General features: G+C 37.2%; 1 protein-coding gene across 1 annotated transcript; it reads right to left on the bottom strand.

Moving 5' to 3' along the window:
• Positions 1-306: 306 nt before the first annotated feature.
• On the bottom strand, positions 307-5,787 carry LOC143636668 (uncharacterized). The gene is made up of 2 exons (XM_077104203.1): positions 5,590-5,787; positions 307-1,647 (listed from the first exon to the last, which is right to left on the bottom strand). Exon 2 carries the CDS (start codon positions 1,592-1,594, stop codon positions 959-961), a length of 636 nt encoding a protein of 211 aa, XP_076960318.1. The 5' UTR covers positions 1,595-1,647; positions 5,590-5,787; the 3' UTR covers positions 307-958.
• Positions 5,788-23,046: the final 17,259 nt, after the last annotated feature.

The raw sequence follows: 23,046 nt of genomic DNA on the forward strand, positions 1-23,046 counted from the left end.
GTGTTCTTCTCGTGGATCCGTAGTTGTCGAGAGGCATAGGCTATAACCTTCTCGAGTTGCATCAACACGCAACCGAGACCCTATATCGATGCGTCACAATGCACCTCAAAATTCTCCGTTCCCTCGGGGAGGGCTTGGATAGGTGCGCTACAGAGTTTGGTTTTCAACAGTTGGAAGGCAGACTCCTGCGCGTCACCCCAATTGTACTTAGTTCCCTGTTGTGTCAGTGCGGTGAGGGGTTGAGCAATCTTTTAAAATCCCTCGATGAAACGTCGGTAGTAGCCAGCCAGTCCTAGGAATTTCGCACCTCAGTCGGAGTCTTAGGTGCTTCCCAGTTTTTGATGGCCTCTACCTTGCCGGGATCGACATGGATACCATTCTCATTGATCACATGTCCTAAGAAGTGAACCTCGCGAAGCCAAAATTCGCATTTCGAGAGTTTAGCGTACAGTTGTTCCTTCTTTAGCAATTCCAGGATTAACCTCAGGTGTTCTTCATGGTCGGTCTTGTTCTTGGAGTAGACGAGGATATCATCAATGAAAACAATCACAAACTTGTCGAGGTACGCCTTGCATACTCTGTTCATGAGATCCATAAATACGGCTGGTGCGTTGGTTAAGCCAAAGGGCATAACCGAAAACTTGTAGTGACCGTACCGAGTTCTGAATGCCGTCTTTGAAATGTCTTCTTCGCGCACTCTTAATTGATGATAACCAAATCTCAGATCGATCTTCGAGTAGTAACTCGATCCTTGAAGCTGGTCGAACAGATTATCAATTCGGGGGAGGGGATAACGGTTCTTGATCGTCACCTTGTTCAGCTCTCGGTAGTCGATGCACATGCGGAAAGTCCCGTCCTTCTTTCGAATAAATAAGACAGGGGCTCCCCATGGTGATGAGCTAGGTCGGATAAAACCTTTATCCAACAAGTCTTGCAATTGAGTGGACAACTCCTGAAGCTATGTCGGTGCGAGCCGATACGGGGCTCGGGCTATGGGTGCTGCACCGGGGGCCAATTCGATTTGGAATTCGACTTGTCGAATAGGTGGGAGTCCAGGCAAATCCTCCAGGAAGACTTCCGGAAAATCTCGCACAATCGGTATGTCTTCGATTCGCTTCTCCTCCGCGGGTTTCTCAACAATATGAGCTAAAATCGCTGGATGACCCTTTCGCAAATATTTATGCGCCTTCATGAGGGTGATGACGCTTGTAGTCATGCCGCTCTTCTCGCCCTGTATCGTGATGATTTCGTCGGAAGAGGTAGTGATATGGACTATCTTGTCGTGACATATAATCTCAGCTCTATTCTCGGATAGCCAGTCCATGCCGACAACGACATCGAAACTACCAAGCGTAAAGGGTATGAGGTCGATATCGAAGGTATGACCCGACAGTTTCAACTTACATCCTGCTAGTACATGAGTTGTTTCTATAGACTTACCGTCAGCTAATTCAACAGGAAACTTAGCATCTAATGGGGTTGGAGTTAAGTTTAAGAGTTTACTAATGGCTTTTGACGCAAAACTCCTATCAGCTCCAGTGTCAAACAAAATAGAAGCAGAACAGTCATTCACAGGGAACTTACCGGTAACCATATTCGGATCGCTGCGGGCCTTGCCCGACCCAATGACGAAAGCTCTACCTTTACCTGTAACACCCCGTAACCGCAGCGGAAACGTAAACGGGATGCAACAGACACCTCTGATATCAACCACATTGTTTATAAAGAAAACTGAATACATTAATATACTTCAAATTACATTATCTCGTATTTCATTACCGTCTAGGTGATACACACATCATACAATATTATACATAATTCTATTTATTATAATGTATCCTAACATCCCGCACGCAAATCTTACACACATCAAGCACTTAGCACGTAAGCATTCACTTCATCTTAATTGTACCTGAAAAGCATGTGAGAAAACGGGTCAACTACGAATAGTTGGTGAGTTTCACAATTTGAGTAAACCATGATAAATCCATATCATAATGTAATATTATCGATGTAATTATGCTGAGCCCACAAGTGAAACCTCTGACTATCCACACACAACCCCGAGGCATACTCCGCCCACGGACCTGCCCCAAACCGCGATGCCTAACATTATATAGCAAAATATATATAACAACAAAATAGACATGTGCAACTGGCTGGGAAACATCAGCAAATGCATGCAGGACCAGTTGGGTTTGTCAGACCAATAGTACTATTCACACTCTACCGGCTTTCAGTTAATCACTCGTGTTGCGGGGCCTTACAATGTTAGCAACTCAGACAATTACCATCTTAGTACAGTTCCGTACGATTCCCGTACGATAAAATATATATAAATCCACGCAAATCCATGCGTTCAGTATGTACTTTAACATTTCAATAGTAACATGCTTTCCGCCCCGGGAAAATATTTAAAAACAATTCAGAAAAAGGGGCTCGTGAAACTCACCTTAGCACATGCAAGCAGGTAACAACAGTCATTATTAGTTAACACGTCCAATCTGTAATATGATCCCTACGATCGTTATTATACAATTATAGTTTATATAATCTCTAACCGTGTTAACCGGTACATCTGGGGACACTGTTAACCCAGTACTGTACCCATTCCGGGGGCAATGTTAACCCAGAAACACTTCTCCGGACTCAGATTGTGATATCGTTTAGAGTTCAATAGTCAAAATTACTATTAGTTTGTTTTCCCCGTTTTGCGTGCCTAGCACGGTTATCTGTTTTTACGTTTCAAAAATTGAATTTTGTCACACATGACCCGAAAATAGTCGTTGACTGATAATTTAACTAAAGTTGTGAAGTTAGAGCTCGGTTTAGACGCCCCGATTGGCCGCGGGACCCGTTTCCGTGTTTAGTGCACCGGAAACTGTTTTATCGGATAAAATTACCCAAATCATCCGAATTATTTTCGGATGATTTATTTTTACTTGTTAACTCAGTTATATGAAAATAATTCATTTTTAGGGTTTTTATACACCAGTCAGCTCGTTTAGGCGAGCTTTACCGGTTTACGCGTTTTAAGCTTTAAAAGTTTGTTTTTATTTTCTTTTTAGCACAAATAATTATCCGTTTAGTCTCGGATCTTGAAATTTTGCACAAATCACTTTTTGACAGTGGGGAATTTTATAAAAATATTTCCAGAATTAATTTTTATATTTAAAATTTATTTATCTATTTTTAAACACCATTTAAACACTAAATATGTCGTAAATACCAAACGACCTTAGAAAAATCCCAAATTTTTCCTGGATGACCCCTACAATCCCCATAGTTTCGTGTAATTTTTCCAGAACCAAAATCTCTTTTTACATGCCATTTTCACTAAAACCGAGCTAGAAAACCCTAGAACTCGTTTAATCGAAAAGCTTACTTAGACTTCTCCAACGGACCTAAAATTTTGTGTGTGACTTTTACATGTTATAAAAAGATTATCTGGAGTTTTCCAGAATTTGTCATGATATTTAACTATTTTTCACCATTTTTGGCCAAAACCAAGCATTAAATTCACCAAATATTCATCCTGTATCCAAAAATTACCAAAATTTCACATAACTCATATTTTCATGTATTTAACACCTCTTTAAAATTTCATGACCTAACTCTAAACCGTTCACAATCTGTCCAAAAATCCATAACCGAACATAAACCGAATATACCTTTTGTTTTCCGCCACTACAAGCTACACACTCGTCTTTCCGCCTTATCTACCACTAAATACAGAACCTTATGAGTTTAGTATTTGGTTTGCTAGAAATTTCAGTTTAGACCCGAGGTCCGCTGCCTTCACACGTCCTAGTTTATTGGGATGTGTTTACATATGAGTAAAGATCTTGAGCTAGTTCCACCACCTAAGACCACTTGTATCTTGTAGATGTTTGAAATTGAAGACTTGATGGGCTAATCGGTTGTGTGAGCTACGGTTTAGAGAGGGCATGAGGAAGTGGGTTTGGGGTTTTATACGGGTTGAGAGAGAGACAGAGAGAGAGAGAGAGCCGAGAATTTAAGAGGGAGTGAAAGAGGGTTGTGTAGGTGGTTTGATTGTTGTGATCTTATCTTCATGTTAGAGGCTTGTAATATTGGATTACAAGTATATGGATGACATATTATAATAATCCTATCTATTTAAATAGGTTGTATGTTACAAGATTTGTAAACCAAAGGAGACAAGAATGGTGCCGTGAATCAAGAAAAAGAGAGAAAAGATGTGAGTTGGTGGATATTGGATAAAAATGAAAAGCCTGTGTGGGTTTTAGATATATATGCATACATGATTCTGTATTGAAAGTGTTTCTTGGTCCATTGCTTTCAATCACTAAAGTATTATAATAAAACATGAGTTTCTAACATGTGTGTTGTAAACAAAAGTCAAGGAGAGGAGTGAGTTTGAATATGTTGTTGACCCAATGGAGAAAGAAATCAAGGAATGAGATATGATGTGACTATATGCTATTATTATTTCTTACACTTAAGAGTGCTTGGTGAAATAAATCATGACACAATGATCTTCTAAATCCATAAATAAGATCTTGAGATATAAGCCACGTTTTTAAGGACATATTAAATAGAGGTACACATGAATGTGAATGTGTGTAGACATATAACTAATAAAGAGGTGTTGAGTGTGGAGTAAGTCAATATCTCAAGTGTGGAATTAAAGTTTGTAGTAAATCTTTACCCATTTAAAAAGTAACTGAAATTCAAATTTAATAGCCTTAACTAAATAGACGTGTATGTTGAATATAAGTCTTGTTTCTAAAAATCAAATTAAGTACTTCAAATATAGAATGGAAGAGTTATGGAGTTTTCTCTTTAAAATTATCAAATCAAAGAAGAGTTGGAAGTGGAGTAAAATCTTGAACAAAGTTATAATATGATGGGGATAATGGTCGATGTGTTTGGACGTACGTCACAGGTTGGTTGGTGAAATTGTGTAGATTAGATGGTGGTATGGGGTTATGATGATCTCTTGGATCAAAAGGCCACCTACTTGAAGATTTAGTCCACTTTATGTCATGCATTCATTATTATTATTATTTATTATTATTATTATTATGGTAATTCAGTTTCAATATAGGGTCTGTTTATTCATTGGTATGAATTTAGATTTAATGTAGATATTTAGGAATAAAACTAGGTGACTAGCTAATGTTATACGGAGATTAGACGTAAATTATAACACGAAATTTTTGCATGTTTACGTTACGGTTGTATAACATGACGTAAAATTTTAAAATAAATAGTAAAGCTCACAATTCTTTTTTTTTTTGTTGTCGTCGTTAGGGTGTTATAAAAAAAATGTAAAATATAATCATATAACATAAACCCAAACCTCATGGTCCATTAAATATATGTTCCAAGCCGTTTAAATATGTTCACCAACGTTTGTATCGTTCAGATTAGTCTAAAAGTTCTAGTAAAAATAACTTACATATATACAGTGTATTGTGCATGTGCGGCTTATGCTAGGTACGTTGAGATTAAACTTAACAAATTTCAAATAGAAGGAATTAACGTAAAGAAATCATGATTAATTATTGTACGGAAAATGACTTAATTTACGGAGTTTCACATTACCACTGCTCCCGCCACTGTTATTGCCTTCATTGTTCTCATTATGCTTCAGTTTGGGACAATCCTTCCTGAAGTGACCCTCTTGACCACACTCAAAGCACCCTTTCGTCGCTGTAGGCTGTTTAGGAGCACCCTTCGCCGTTAGGTCTCCCCTACAGTCCTTGGCCTGATGACCCAATTTACCACATCGCAAACACTTGATACGGTCACATGGTCGAGTATTGTGATAGTTGCACTTGTTGCACTTCGGGTACTTTCCAACATAGCAACTCGAACCCTGTCTGCCACCGTTGTTGTTATTGTTGGAACCTTGATTATTGAAGTCCCGAGCGAGTTCGGGTTTACGGTGGTGTTGTTGTTGTTGTCAGTGCTTGAGTTCTCACGGGTTTTAGAGATGGAACCTCTAGGTGGTAACGCACCTTGTGCCACTGCTTGGTCCGTTAGTTTGTGGGCTATTTGGATCGCTTGCTGAATTTTAGCCGGTTTGGAAGACGTCACCATACCCTGAATCTGGGGTACCAAACCATCGATATACATCTCGATTCTCTTACTCGGCGGGTCAACCATCCGCCGACACATCACCGCCAGTTCGTGGGAACGGGTGGTGTAGGCTTCAATCTCAGAACCTACCATCTTTAACGCCCAAGATTCCGATTACAGCTTCGAGATTTCCTCTCTAGGACAATACTCTTCTCGCATCATGTTCTTGAATTCTTCCAAGTTCATATCATTTGCCAATTCCAACCCAAGAATTTGCACATTAGAGTTCCACCAGGTGAGGGCGGAATCTTGCAATGTACCAGCAGCAATCTTGACCCTGGTGGACCGTTACACATCTCGAAAGCTGACTCTGCCTTCTCGGCCCAACGCAGGAAACCTATGGCTCCCTCAGTTCTGTCAAATGAATTAGGCTTGCAGTCTAGGTAGTTCTTGAAAGTACAGACTCCGGCTTGACCTCTGTCTTGATTCTAAACGTGCGCAGCTAGAGCTGCCGCCGCATGGTCATTCAGTAGGGTTAGGAGTTCTGCTGTGGTTAGGTTAATGTTACCGCGACCATGACCAGCGTTTCTTCCAGACATCTAGGTGTTATCATCCTGAGGTGTCGTCGCCTGAGGACACGTCCGAGTGTGCATCCTCCTCAGTATCTTCCTCGAGTTCTTCCTCAGGTTCTTCTGCATCCGGGGCAATCTGCGCCCCTAGTGTGTCGCATCGGGCTAGAGCTGTCGTTGCAAGGGCTCTTGCACTAAAAATTTGGTCACGCAAATCTATCATCTCTGCTTGCATTTTGTTCATTATCTCCATTTGCTGAACTTGAGCATCCTGAACTTCCTTCATGGCTTCGGCCAGGAAGGAAATTCTCTCTCGGACATCGATTCCATTCTCTTTCAATTCTCTCACGTTTGCTATAGTCGAGTGCATAATGTCAACCTCGCGCTCTAAACAAGAAACGAGGACTGCGAAAGCGCGCTCCATCGAGAGTGCCAGGGGTGGTAGTGTTTTGAAGGATGTAGGACAACCTGGGAGAGGTAGCGGTGGAACTTGCACACAGTAAACGATCCGCTCGACTAGACTTGAGGTACCAACTCCAGTGACTATTGTCCTAGTACACGTCTCCAGATGGGCGATACCTCTTCAGTGTGGGGGCTGCTAGTGCCGGGACTACTCGAGGTGGTAATGAGTGGGAAGTTGCTGTTCAATTCCAGGGGCGTGAGACATCAGGTCGGATGATGATGACGATGGCGTCGACATCCTTACAGGATAAGTCGTGTATGGGTTACGCGCGTACGAGTGGATGAGGTTAAGAGATAAAGAAAATGAGTAACTAAATATATATCATATCTATATACTTATATGCAGTGCGTAAGATCATAACTAATGGGTCGTTGCGGTTATAGTCTAGTATGCATGCAATTCTAGTTCGCTATAACCAATGGCTTTGATACTAATCTGTCATACCCTCAAAATCCGCTAACGGAGTTTTACCGTCAGAGGGTGTGAACTAACAGGATCGGAATCATTATTTATAATCAAACACCATGTTTAAAGTTTTCAACCCAACAAGACATTAAGTCTTAAATAAAAATGCGGAAGCGTAAATTGTAAACCAAAAAGTTTGCGCCACACAGGACGACTTAAAAAAACCCAAGTTATTAAGATAAAAATTAAAAGAAGTTTTCAAAACGATGGTGTTTAGCGAATGGATGTTCCTATACCGCGCGCCCGCATCTCCCCCAAATAAAAGCGTTTAAAAGAGTAAGAGGGGAACGTGAAACTCACTGTTTGCGAAGATAACCAAAAAGACCCGAGAAAATATGTGTGTCACAGAAAATCCTCATTAGTGTTCTAAAAACAAAAACGAGATTTTCTAAGTATTTAAACTACGAGTGAGTCCCTAGACTCGACACATACAACTTATGCATGAGATGTGTTTCGTGTTTCGTTTGTGAAATAAGTACGACTCGACAAACACGTTGGTGATACGTTACATGTGTGAACAACTACTAAAGTGTCAAGTATTAACATTTTACATTACTAGCAATTATCCCCCAAAAGGGCAATTTGGTCAAAACATAGCAAACATCGATCGGTTATACACTTTTCATGACAATTTAAATAATACAGCAGCTAAATTATCCATGCAGATTTTCACTCGACAAAATTACTCTTATTAATAAATTCTAATAAGTCAAATAAATCACCAAAAATTATCACAGAAGCACACGTGAGTTAGGTTTCTAAACCTATTTTTATTATATTTTTATCATATATGGTTTTATCACAAAGATCAAAACATCACAGAAAACACACAGCAATCATTATCATGCGCAACAGAATGTTATTTGTTATTCCCGTTAAATGACAAATCCAATTAATTCAAGACCAATTGGGTTAGGTTCCTAACTCAATTTATTTTTTTCCAGAAGTGAAACCAACCCATTTGATCTTGTAGTTTATGAGATATCTTAGTCGTAAAACAGCCTAACAGCAGGTCTCCTGAATCAGCCTTGCACAACAGTTTTGTAAAATAATAAAAACTAACTTTTATATGTCCAAAAATTACAAACTTGGACTTTTCAGAAACTAGACTCGACATAGTATTTATAGAATCAACAATCACATCAAAACATGTAATTAACATCGAGTTACAGTCATTTAAACAAGAATTCAATAATCTGTCCAGCATCAGTTTTCATCAAAACTCAACATACAAATAACCTATGAACTATAAATCATGCATACAACCCTAACTAATCAACAATCAACATATTTAGCATTTAGGGTTTATGATTAATGTGTTCAATTATGCCAAAAATCAATAGAATAGGCTACATATAGTGATTAGTTTACCTAGTTAACACTTTAAGCCTTCAACAAGTTGTGAGGATGATTGTATGTGTATGTGTGTTGTGTGTTTCAGTCGATCCAAGGGGGAGGGGGGCTGCCGTCGCAGGTGGTAGAGGGAGAGGGAGAAGAGGGTTAGGGTTTATGGTTAAGGTTGTTTATATATTAATTAAATAAATGACAAGTTACAACTAGCACCCTCAACTTCTGTTTTGTATAATTCTAGCATAAAACATAAATCACCTCCATAATATAATGACATGCATACAAGCACACATTTATACATATAAACGTAACACATAATTATATCAAGTACTTGTTTATAATATTCATCGTTTGTTCACCAACGGTTTGAGTCGACTCGTGTGTGTTTCGGTGAAATTCCGAAAGACTACTTGTGTAGTGATTGTCATGCCTCATCTAAACCCTATTTTAAATGTAATGAGATATGCGTTATGGTTCGTGTGATCTTAAGTTTGAATTAACGGAGTTCGGATTAACGGAGTTAACCTGAAATTGACGAGTGATGATTGGAACCTTCTAGAACTTCTTTTCCTTGACTCCAAAGCCACCATCTACATGAAAACAAATCAAAACTCTAAGTGAACTAATTATGTAGTCATTGACTAGTAAAACGAACAAAACACGAACTTAACCTTCACATGATATGATAGAAAGAATTAAAGCTTAGCACTCAAGATACCAAAAGATATAAAACATACTAAATAGATACAACTTGACTCAAAACCTAAATTAATAAAAGATAAACGAAACACGAACTAAACCGAACTCAAAACATTAAATAAACACAACTTTACAAGGGATTCGCGATGTATAAATAGACGTATATCAATTACCCTCCTGATTCGTTTAGGATGTTTAACGAATCAGGGGGTGATTCGTTAAGTGTTATTTCATTTAATGTATGTAACGAAGTGGACTCTAGTTTGTTAGGGGATGTTAACGAACTAGGTCCATCTTCTATTTATAGTAAACACTGTTCACAGTTAAGATAAGTTTTGTTAACGAATCTCTGCCGAATTCTCTCTCAAGCTTCATCTACATATTAATATTATCGATCACATACATACAACTAATGTATATAAATATATAACAATATAATCAAGAGTAACAATGAGCTAGATCCTTGGGTTAATTATTTATATAGATACATATAAGATCCGAGATCTGTGTATTTGTTAAGATTAATCGATCCGAGTTCAAACAAGTGGTATCAGAGCTTTCGGTGCTCTTGTTTACGTTTGATTTGATTGTTTAATTGACGTTTTTGATTAACTTTTGATTCAGTTTTGTTTTGGGATCAAATTGAGGATTAATTGGTTGAATTATGGATGATTTGGATTGGATTTGAATGTGTTAAGGTATTGGTGAGCTTCGGGTAATGGGAATTGGATTTTGGATTGTGTTTTGATTGAGTTGGAATAGATATGGGTTTATCCGAGAATAGGGTAATGTTTTTGGTTAAATTGGATATGTATTATTGAGAATTGAGTTATGGGATTGATTCGAATGGCTTTGTGATTGGTTTACGAGTGTTTTGGTAGTTCATTTGAGCAATTTGGTTGAGTAGTGATTAAGTATTACAGATTTGGTTCTGGGTTTGTGTTCATTTGATTTTCAGATTTCTGGAAATCACGTTTGAAGATTTGAAGATTCGTTGATTTTTTGGTCAATTCGTTAACACTGTTCACCAAATTCGTTACCTGATTTGTTAATTTTTAAGCTACTTCCTTATGAGTTTTGGTTGATACGTGAACCAATTCGTTATACAATCCGATTCGTGTCCAACCGATTCGTGTGACACACGTCTACCTTGGAAACTGTCTTTGTAACAACTTGTGCTACGTGGCATTTGTTGTCAGAGTTTGTTACAGACCGTTGTAACAACCTGATTCGCTATAAGTTGATTCGTTATCAACTGTAGCTAGTTCGTTATCTAATTCACTAAGCCTCTCTTAGTGATTCGTTAAAGATAACTTTCTGATTCGCTAAGACTATACTTAGTGTTGAGTCGAAGATTTGACCAAAATGAAGTATATAGAAGATTGGAATCTTCTCAGCCTCCTCAGAATTCGCTAAGTATGGTTCCGGGCATACCTTAGACTTCCAAGCAAGCTTTTACTTAGCCGGGTACGATATTTTGTCTAAGCAGGGTTTGCAAATTAGTGCATTACCGGGCAAGGTTCACTAATTTATGTAAATCCGAGCATGGTTCACTTTATCAAGCAAGTTTGTTCTTCTTAGCCAAGTAAAGTTCACTCCCGATTAAGCTTTTGGCTAACCAAGCTCTGAAGCCAAGTATTTGGAAGACCGGGCAAGGTATTCATTAATAATCGTGGTCCGAGTCTGCTTGATGATTTAAAGGAATATCTTTGCGATATATCAGGCAAGGTTCAACTCAAGCAATGAACAGTGCTGCCGAGTACACTTTGCTAATAAGTTATTTTATAGCAAGGAGTTGAGATGGACCATTGAAGAACAAGGTTGCTCGTAAGGGTTTTTCGGGCAAAGTCTGGCAAAGTCAAGAAGGCTGAAGTCTACCCAGTGAGTATTTTACTTGGTAAAATACTCTTTAGGTAAAGTCTACCCGGAAACTAATCCCAGGCACACTTCTATGTTACCAAGTTGTGAAGGATGGCAAAGTACATAGCCTACTCGGAGAATGAAGATTAATGAAAAGCCTACACGGAAGACTTGTTTTACACTTAGAATATTTTCTGATTATGTAATTTGAATATGTATTTACGTTTGGGATTTCTAGAAGGAATGACAGCTGTCCTAGGGTGGCAGGCCTATAAATAGAATGTTTTAGGGCACGCCGCCCAAGGTAGACAGACACATTAATTAGAAAAGAATATTGTGTGTGACCGCTGTCTCAGTATAGTACGGATAAACCTTCCTTCAAGAAACCCTAAATCGATTATCCAATTTGTATGATTGATATTATATAAATGGAAATCTTTTGAGTGATCCTACGAGACAGGAGCGGGATTCTCTAAAAAGCCAAGGTCGTGGGTGGCCAAGAGGGCCTACTTGCATGTGTTAACCATTTTCTATTCTTTGGATGAAATGTCGAGATTCAAGAGAAGATGGATCGGGTCTTGTTCGTGTTGGTTACCTTTGAATACTGATTAAGAAACCGTATGTTTGTTATTGATTCCGCCTTTAACAAACGGTAATCTTTCTAAATATAGCAACCCGTCATTAACTCCCTTGTTAACACATCTATTTGTGTGAGTTATGACATGATTAAGTAAGATCCAGCTGAAATTGGGGAACCAGACAAGTGGTATTAGAGCTTGTTACTGCTATTTTGGAAAGATTGTTGTTGATTGAAGATTTGAAGAAGAATGACGTAAGCAGACCACTGTTACAATGAAAAGTGACGTCAGCAGCTCTGTTCTTCATTTTTCTTCCAGATCTACAATCTACCGGTGTTTTCTCTTCCTTATTTCAATTATAGCTTTAATCTTTATATATAAATCTTGTTCTAATCACATCAGACACATCAGATCTGAATAATCTGTTTTCAGATCAGATTATTTTTGAAACTCTTTTTTACAAAGAAACTGATTTTGATTTTTCAAAATGTCTGGATATGAGAAACAAGAAGTCTCTACTAACAAGATTCCTAGACTATATGGATATTTCACTAAATGGAAGGTCTTGTTTGAAGCAGCCGTTTGCTATAATGATGTTGACATGTGGAACTCCATCAATAACGGTCCACAAGGGGAAGTTGAAGAAGGTGCAAATCCGGCAGCAACTGCTGCTGTGAGAGAAAGGATGAGAAAAGTAGATGACAAGGCTTTAGCTATGTTGAAGCTAGGTCTGTCTTGGGATATACTTACCAAGGTTGCACATCATCCCAATGCCAAGGCAATGTATGATGCAATACTTGAAATGTTTGAGGGAAATGTTGAGCTCAAAAACATCAAGAAGCAGAGATTGAAGCAGCAACTGGAAAGATTTAAGTATAAAGAAGGAGAAAGGCTCAAGTCTATCCTGGAGAGGTTTTTATCAATTGTGAATGATCTCAGAACCACAGACTATGTCATGACTGACTTTGACCTTAATACCAAGCTGCTCAACTTTATGTCAAAGGAATGGTACACTGCCTGCAAATTCATCTTTCAGAAGCACAACTTCAATGACTTGAAATTGGATGATGTAGTGTGCTTTCTTCAAGCTGCAGAGATAGAGATGATAGAGAATGAGATGATTAAGGAGGAAAGACCCCGCTTCAATGTTTCAAATGCATTGATTGCACCTATGGTTAATTTGACTACCAAGAATCAACAGCAGATTCCTATCATTGAAGAACCTGTTGAACTTAATTCTGATACTCCAAAATCATTTATTGGTGGTAGCACAAGTAATCATGGAAACCAGCAAATATTCAATGTGCAGCTGATTGATGACTCTGATTCTGCCTCCATGGCAAGTGGGAATGTACCTCATACTAGTGGTGGAATTGGAAAAGGCAGTGATACACAGGCCTTGCTTTCAATGTTTACAGAGTCATATAATGCATTTGTTGCAAAGAATTTAATTCACACTAGTGTAGTACAAGATGATCTTGAGCAGATAGATGCTGATGATTTGGAGGATATGGATTTAAAGTGGCAAGCAGCTATGTTGGCTCTTAGAAGCAAAAGGTTATATATAACAGGACTGGTAGGTTACTCCTATCAAGGCCAAATGAAAGAATTGGTTTTGACAAGTCAAAAGCCATTTGCTATAATTGCCAACAGCCTGGTCATTTTGCAAGAGAATGTAATACGCCAAGAAACTTCCAACTGAACCAATTTCAGATGCAACCAAGAAATCAGCAGCCTCAATATCAACAGCAGCCTCAATATCAGCAGAGACCTAACACCAACAACTTCAACAACAATCCCAACAACAACTATAATCTCAACTTCAACAAATTCCAACCTCAAATGAACAATCATGATCAAGGAGTGCCTCAAAATCAAGGTTTTCAGAGAAACAACAACCAAAACCTTCAAAATGTTCCAAACAACACTGTTCCAGCCAACCAAAACCAGATCAGAAATCAAGGAAATGTTGCTGTAACAACACAGCATGAGGGTAACTTTGATTGGAGCAATCGTGAAAAAGATATTGCAGATGATATCCAAAAGGCAAATGCGGCATTCATGGCCATAATTGAGAAAGAAACTGGATCATCATCTCAGGAACAGTCCACTCCTTTGAATGACATATGGTACATGGATAGTGGTTGTTCTAGGCACATGACTTGTGACAAGGGGTCTCTTGTCAATTATGAAAAAAATTTTGAAGGTCCTGTAGCTTTTGGTAGTGATGAAAATGGTGGAAAGATAGTAGGGAAAGGAATCTTAACAAATGGAAAGGTTTCATTTGATAATGTGTTTCATGTTGAAGGTCTTCAGTACAATCTACTGAGTATATCACAAATGTGTGATAAGGGATACAAAGTCAGTTTTGATGATTCATACTGTTTCATTCTAAAACCTGAGTTTATGATTCCACCTAAAATGATTATGATGATGGCACCAAGAAATGGCAACTTGTATGAATTGAATATGAAAGAAGTTGTTTCAAGAGGAGGTGCATGTTTTGTTTCCAAAGCCACTGAAAAAGAATCAAAATTGTGGCATAGGAAACTGTGTCATGTGAATTTAAAGAACATGAATAGACTTGTCAAAGGTGAGCATGTTATAGGCTTACCTACAAGAGAGTTCAAGTTGGAAGATCATTGTAGTTCATGCCAAAAGGGAAAGGAACACAAATCTACTCATAAGCCAAAGCTCATCAACTCAATTGATCAAGTACTTGAATTACTTCACATGGATCTTTTTGGTCCTGTGATTATGCCAAATATAGGAAAGAAAAGATATTGTCTTGTGATCATTGATGACTATTCAAGATATACTTGGGTTTATTTCCTAAGTACCAAGGATGAGACTGCAGAGTTGATTAAGGGTTGTGTAACAATGATTGAGAACAAGTTGAATAAGAAAGTCAAAATGATGAGAAGTGACAATGGCACAAAGTTTAAAAATGGAGTTATGGAAGAGTTCTGTACACAGAAAGGAATTCTACAACAATTCTCAGCTCCTAGAACTCTTGAACAAAATGGTGTTGCAGAAAGAAGAAAAATAGAACTTTGATTGAAGCTGCAATAACCATGTTAGCAGATGTTAACTTACCTGTCACTTTTTGGGCTGAAGCCATAAATACAACATGTTATGTTCAGAACAGGGTACTTGTCAACAAAAGGCATAACAAAACTCCATATGAAATTTTTCATAATAGAAAGCCTTATATCAAGTTTCTCAAGCCCTTTGGATGCAAATGTTTTCTTCTGAATACAAGGGATTATTTGAACAAGTTTCAAACAAAATCTCTAGATTGTTTCTTTGTTGGATATTCTACATAATCAAAAGCATATGGAGTATATGTGAAAGACCATTTGAGTGTTATAGAATCATCTGACATCATCTTTAATGAAAATCAATTCAACATAGTTGATGGTGCAGCATGGCTGTTTGATCATGAGAAGTTAATAAGGTCTTTCAAGATTTATCCTGAAGACTTTGATGACTCATTCTACAAGACTAGTGTAATTGAAGAAAAGAAGAAGAAAACATTGGACTTGGAAGAAATATGGAAGAAGGTTGCAAGAAAAGAAAAAGAATACACTTTTGTGAAGAATTCCTCATGTGATGCTGTCGTGCAAGATCAAGAGAATAATCAAGAAAACCAGCACAGTCCTGAATATGATCATACTGAGAACAATCAAGACAATCAAGATGTACAGAATGATCAAGTTCAGAATGAAGGAGACACAAGCAACCAAGCAAGTGATGAAGTAGCTGCATCTACTGTAAGGTTTCAAGATCTGTTTCAAAGATTGAATTTAGAAAACAATGGTGCATCTACTTCAGGACAACATAATGATGAAGCACCAGAATTTCATGATGCAGAGACTGATTTGATCATTGAAGAACCAGAACTCAATGAGTCAAATCTTGACACAAATGTGTCTACAGATATGATTGTTCATACTCCTTATGTAGAAAAGAATCATCCTTCTGAAAACATCATTGTAGATTTGCATGAAAGAGTAACAAGAAGTCATTCTGAAATTGCAAACATCTGTCTTTATTCCGGTTTTCTATCTCAAATAGAGCCAAAGATCATTGTTCAAGAACTAAAATACAATAGTTGGGTGGAAGCTATGCAAGAGGAACTGGAACAGTTCAGAGACCTACATGTGTGGGATCTTGTTGATAGGCCAAGAGACAAATATGCAATAGGAACCAAATGGGTTTTTAGAAACAAAAGGGATGAGAGGGGTTTAGTGATTAAGAATAAAGCAAGACTTGTGGCACTGGGATGCCTTCAAGAAGAAGTAATAGACTTTGAGGAAGTCTTTGCACCTGTTGCAATACTTGAAGCTATCAGGATCTTTCTTGCATATGCTGCCTCAAAGAACATTAAGGTGTTCCAGCTTGATGTTAAGTCTGCATTCCTAAATGGAAATATTGATGAAGAGGTGTATGTAGCTCATCCTTCAGGTTTTGAGGATCCAATGTATCCAAACAGGGTGTATAAGCTAAACAAAGCCCTTTATGGTTTGCATCAGGCTCCTAGAGCTTGGTATGATGAGCTTTCAAATCATCTTCTTGAAAATGGTTTTAAAAGAGGAGCCATTGACCAGACACTCTTCTACAAAAGAAAGGGATCATACTTGCTTCTGTTACAAGTGTATGTGGATGACATCATCTTTGGATCTACAAATGAACAAATGTGCATGGAGTTTGAAGGGGTAATGAAGTCCAAATACAGCATGAGCTCTATGGGAGAAATGGACTTCTTTCTTGGAATACAAATTCAACAGAAAGCTGAAGGGATCTACATTCACCAAAATAAATATGTGCAGGACATCTTGAACAAGTTCAGCTGTCATGAGTTCAAGACTGCTTCAACTCCAATGGACACCAAAGAAAAGATGATTGCTGATGAAAAGGGGGAGCCTGTAGATGAGCATGAATATAGAGCCAAAATTGGATCTCTGATGTATCTGATTGCAACAAGACCAGATATCATGTTTGATGTATGTGTGTGTGCAAGATTCCAATCAAGTCCAAAAGTCTCCCACATGAATGTTGTTAAAAGAATATTCAGATATTTGAAGGGAAGACCAGACTTAGGAATTTGGTATCCAAAGAATCAATCTTTTGATCTGATTGCCTATACAGACAGTGATTATGATGGCTGTAATATGAGCAGAAAGTCAACCTCAGGAGGATGTCAATTTTTGGGTGAAAGGCTAGTGTCATGGCAATGCAAAAAGCAGACTACTGTCTCAATCTCTACTGCAGAAGCTGAATATGTTGCTGCATCTGCCTACTGTGCACAAGTTCTATGGATTCAAAATCAGATGCTGGACTATGGTTTGAATTTTCTGAACACCCCTATTCTTATTGACAATATTGCTGCATATTTTACTGTTAAGAATCCAGTTCAACATTCTAAAACTAAGCACATTGAAATCAGACATCACTTCATAAGAGATTGTAGTGAAAAGGGTTTGATTGAAATGCAAAGAGTTGATACAAGTGACAGTTTGGCTGACCTATTCAATAAACCACTTGATAGAACTAGGTTCAACTTTCTTCTGAAAGCCCTGGGAATGATCAACTCTGATGAAATCTGATTAAGGATGTGTGCTATGTGCCTCTATGTGATAATTGATTAATTTGTTAGAGGTCATAATGAATGTTCAGTGAATATGCTTGATTATATTGCTTAATTATGTTACTTGAGTATGATACTGAGTATGCTACTGAATATGTTAACTGTTATGTGCTCTAATTGATTTTGTGTGCAAGGTTTAACATGATTGATTTGTTTAAAAAGTGTGCATGTTTATCAGTTGATGTGCATTTATGATGTTAGGATAAGTGTTCTTGTTATGAATTACCTGTTAATATAAGCTTATCTGATATCATTGCTTAAATGTTTAAATATGTGCTTTATCTGATCTTCTGAGGTTATTAAGATAGGTTAGACTTTGAATGTTAGTACTGTCTACTTTCTTGATGATATCAAGGTTGATTAAGATTTGTTTATGATACAACTGTTTATGTCAAAATGTGTTTTATGTCAAAATTAATTGATAAAATGAATTGTGAATTTTGCATAAATACTCTATTTTGGTCAAAACATGAGCAAGTTGATTAATGATGTAGAGATATGATAAGATTATTCAATTCAAGCTTTAAAAGAAGCTTAAAAGAAGGATTTTTAAAGAAAAGACTCAAGTAGTTGTTTTTGCTGAAAATTATGTCATTTGCTCAGTTGGAAGGACATACACTTATGTATGTTTGGTCCTTAAGTCACTACAGATTCAAAGGATAGCCATTAACCTGAAAATTGAATGCATTTGGGGCAATTATGACTTTTTTCTTATTTCTTCACTTAAAACTATGTCAATAGCTCTGACTTTGAAAGGAGATATATTAACATGTATGTTTGGTCCTGTTGACCACTGTTGGTCAAACAGGATAGCCATTTACCTGCCAATTAAGAGACATTGGGGTGATTGAATACTAAACTGAAATTAATTGGGAAATGATAGTACATTGACTACTTAGCCAATCATATGGATTTAATACGCTAAAAAGACCATAGTATAGTCATTAACATGTATGGTTGCTTTCTCATGATGATGTAAAATCTAAGGTGATATAAACATAATGAAAATGCTGATCTTTATGTGGATATACATAGTTGTCTTTGCATGTCTTAAGATAAATCTCTCCGAATGATAGGCAGAAAAGTGATTACCCATTCATACATGAGCCTGTTGTTATTTGATCAACCCAAAAATGAAGTATCTTTAAATATGACATAAGAACATGCTTAAGAAAATTTGAGAAAATATCAAAAACAAGGGGAAGTATGAATAAATCAACCAAAAGTTGATAAGTGTTTTAAATATTTTATCAAACAAGAGGGTTACAACTAGAACTACAAAGATGTTGACAAAATCAGTCTCATCTTGAATGAAAGGCTTGTTATTAAACTGTAAGTCCAACGTTCAACCTCTATATATGCTTGAATTTCAAAAAATACAAAAATACAATAAGTTCTGTCATATAAACACAATTTTTGACCAAATAAAGAAGGTTGGAGTCAAATTGGGGTGATCTGGGGAAAGCCAAATAAGCTTTGAGAAGAGATATGAGGCATCATAGCACAATGTTGACCATTAATGCATTATGCTACTAAATGAACCTTAATCATATCACCAGAGAAATGAAATTCATGCTAAGTTTATACCTGCTGTTAACCTATCTATGTTGTCATAATAATGCTGAGAATGAAGTATTGAGAAAGCTACTTAGTCAATATGATCCCATCCTTGAGATCTTTTCAGAAAATGGAAGAAACTGTTTTGAAGAGAAATATAACTGAAATTTGATCTTTAAATGCACCATTTGCTCTTAAACTATGACCCTTATTGAAAAAATATGTATTTGAAAAGTAGTTTAAGTCAAAAAGAGTTGCATTTTGCCTAAAAAGGTTTGAATATGTAAGTTCAGGTAAGGTTTGATGTTTTATAACCTTTCCGAGCACAAAACAGTTGAATATGTTTGAATATGTATTTTCGGGTAAGGTTTGATGCTTTATGACCTTTCCGGGCAAGCTTAGTTATTTTTGACTAAGTTTATGATTTTCGGGCATGCTTTGAAGTGTTTACACTTTTCGGGTAGAGTACATTGTTTTACTCATTTCCCGAACAAGCTTGAAGTCATGAAATGATTATGTGTTATAGCTAGCTTTTAATAAGAAATTATTGTTCCGGGCAAGCTTTGCATTTTGTATGTTGTTTGTTAGCATACTCTGTGAACTTAGGATTAGTACATCGAGTAAGCTTTGTGATTTGTGTGAATATGTTAGGAAAGGTTTGTTAACCTTTCCGGGCACACTTAGATATTATTATTTAAGTTTCTCATTTTTGGGTATGGTTTGACATGTTGAAATCCCTCGGGTAAGGGCATACCTGATGACTGAATATGTGTATCCTAGCAAGCTTAGTGCTAACATAGGATATTCGGGCAAGCACTTTGAAATTTTAGACAATGGCACACTTAAATGTTTATGTGTTTTTAATTTCATTCCAAGCATGCTCTGTGATATTTATGTTTATGATTTCTTTGAAATTACAAGTGTTTTCGGGCAAACTCTGTTTTCCGGGCACACTTTATATTTCGGGTACACTTTTGTTCCCTTAATATACTTGGTAATCTCAAAATTTGACTTTCCGAGTACACTGTCTGCTAGAAGTCCTTTCTGGGCATACTTTGTACTCTATGAAGGTTATTCGGGTATACTTTGCATTAGAAGGCTGTTCGGGCACACTATTCTTCTGAAAGGATGCTCGGGCATACTGTGCAACCAAGTATGCTAGATTGTTTATGTTTCTTAGTATGTTTGTTCAATTATGATAGGGTTTATGCTAGATTGAGCTTTTAATTTGAATTTGAGAAATTTATACGGGTATCTAATTGATTCCTAGCAAGGATGTTTATTTGATATTTTATACTTGATTGTTTCTCTTGTGATTAAGTTCTCAAGAAATCTAGTATTTCGGGTAAGCTTTCTTCATTGTGTCTTAACTTTAAATTACGTAACTTGACCGAGCAAGATTTATAAATAGAAGGATTCGGGCAAACTTTGTAAATTCAATAATGAAAATTTACCAAGCAAGGTTTGACCGGGTAAGCTTGTGTAAGTGGAAGTATACCGAGTAGACTTTGCAAAGGTTTGCTTTTCCGAGTAAGGTTTGCTAAGCCTAAAATAAAAATGAGTTATAGGTTTTAAAAATTGTTTTAAAATATCAAGTGGATAATGTTACTATTTGACAGCTAATAATTCACAAAATGACAAAAAAAAGTATTTAAAACCCACTTTCAAAAGGTATATAAGAGGGAGTTAGGCAAAATTTTCAACATTACTTTTCCCTCTCTCTCCTTCCACTGCAACTGCTTACTCGCAAAGAAACCTAAACGGACTTATCGCATTCATCTTTAATCCAAACCCTAACTTGAATTAGCCCTCTAATTCCGACTCGGTGAGCAATGATAATGTGTTTTCTGATTACGATTAGATTGTAATAGGCTATGATTATGTGTTTGATTACTAATACTCTGTTTATGTGTTTAGGTTATAAATTTGTCGAAGAACAGGTTCTTGATGATTGTTTTTCTCTCATTCTTCTTCATTTTTTATACCTTGAAATTACTTAAAGTACTGAACTTTATGACTAATTTCACTTTGAATATGTTTGATTGTGATGAACAGATATGGTAGAAGAAGAACCCAAATACTTCTTCGAAAAGAAGCATAATATGTGTGCATTATTGCAAGTTACTCCTGACAACGAGCCGATGGAGAGAATGATTACATGGATGGCTCGATCAAATGTCAGATTTGCTTTCACTGAAAGTCCTATCATCTACAGAAATCATTCACTGGATTTCTGGAGATCTGCAGAACTCGTTGAAGATATCAATGGAAAAAGAATCGAAGCAACTGTTGCAAGACAAGATATACACATAACTGAAAGAGTGATTAGAAGATGCTTACGGTTGAATGATGATGACCATAATCCAATAAACTTCAATACTGATCACCTGATGAGGATCTTTGAACAGACGATGGGATATCAGGGGACTGTACATGATGGGCAATTTCAAAAGGGAATGTTCCCTATGTTGTACAGATTTTTAATACATCATGTGATACAAGGGTTTTCTCCAAGAAAAGGATCATGGACTTTGATGAGTCGTGATCTAGCAAATGCTACTGTTGGAATTATTTATGATCTGCCATTTAATTTCTCAAAGATGATCTTTGAGGGATTGGTTTCAAATTTGAAGAATGCTGAGGTAGATAGATTTTTGCAGTACCCATGGTTCCTACAGATAATCTTTAACAGTGAATTACAAGATCTACCCACTATTGGCATAACACACCTATTGCAAAATCCTGACACTTACAAGAGAATTAAGAATCCAGGTGCTGCCAATAGATTCGATTCTGAAGTTCCATTTGAAATTTTACCATGGTTGTTGGATCATAAATTGGAGGTGATGCCAGTGCCTGAGTTAAGCTCAGAGGAGGAAGAGGAGGTTGATGAGTTGGAGGATGAAGATGATGATAATGATGATAGAGATGATGGAGGAGATGGAGGAGCCATGATTGTTGGTACACACGATCAGGGGGAGCAACCAGAGCAACCAGAACCACCCATTATTCCAACACCACCACAATCACCATTACCCATTAACCAACCCATTATATCATCACCACCACAAACTCCACCACACCAAACCACCCAATCTCCACCCCAAACCTTAACCATAAGCCAGACAGAATCATCATCTCATGTATCCCCAACACCACAAACACCACCAACATCTAGCCCAACTCATTCTGATCCATTTATTCCAAATCAACCACATACACAATCACCACAACAATCCACTTTCCAAACTCACACCACAAACCCAGAACAACCTGAATATGAACAATTTTCAACATCACCACCCACAACACCATCCACTGACACTAACTTGTTGACATTGTTGAAAAAAAATGCTGAACTAAAGTGAAGGAATGAGGAGGTGACAGAGGAGAATGTTATGTTGATTGAGAAGTTGGTACGAGCTGAAATGAGAATCAAATCCCTGGAGCAGGAGGTTGAGAAGACCTCAGCTGCCCCAAAACAGGGGGAGAATGAAAGTATGCCAACTGTCTCTGGTGCAAATGTTGAAACTAAAACTGTAACAGTTGTAGAGACTGCAGACAGTTTGAAATTGATTTTGAATATGTATGATAGTGAGGATGAGGATAGCGAGGAGAGGAGAATTAAAGAGATTGATTATGAAGCAGATATGTCTGATGGTGCGGAATAGGAGTATGATGTGAATGATGAGATTGTGAGAGTAGTATGGAGTGAAGAGAATAATAAAAGGACATGAAATGAGAATGAAAAGACTAATGATGAAGAGATAATTACTGCCACTAATGTGG

The sequence above is a fragment of the Bidens hawaiensis genome, unplaced genomic scaffold, assembly GCF_021521415.1.
Source record: "Bidens hawaiensis isolate Kalapana, Puna unplaced genomic scaffold, B.hawaiensis_p1.1 tig00000599_1, whole genome shotgun sequence".
Taxonomy (NCBI): Eukaryota; Viridiplantae; Streptophyta; class Magnoliopsida; order Asterales; family Asteraceae; genus Bidens; species Bidens hawaiensis.

What these genes read in the sequence shown, in the direction of transcription:
- LOC143636668 (XM_077104203.1), bottom strand. Translation starts at nt 1,594, where the DNA reads ATGGTTACCGGTAAGTTCCCTGTGAATGACTGTTCTGCTTCTATTTTG.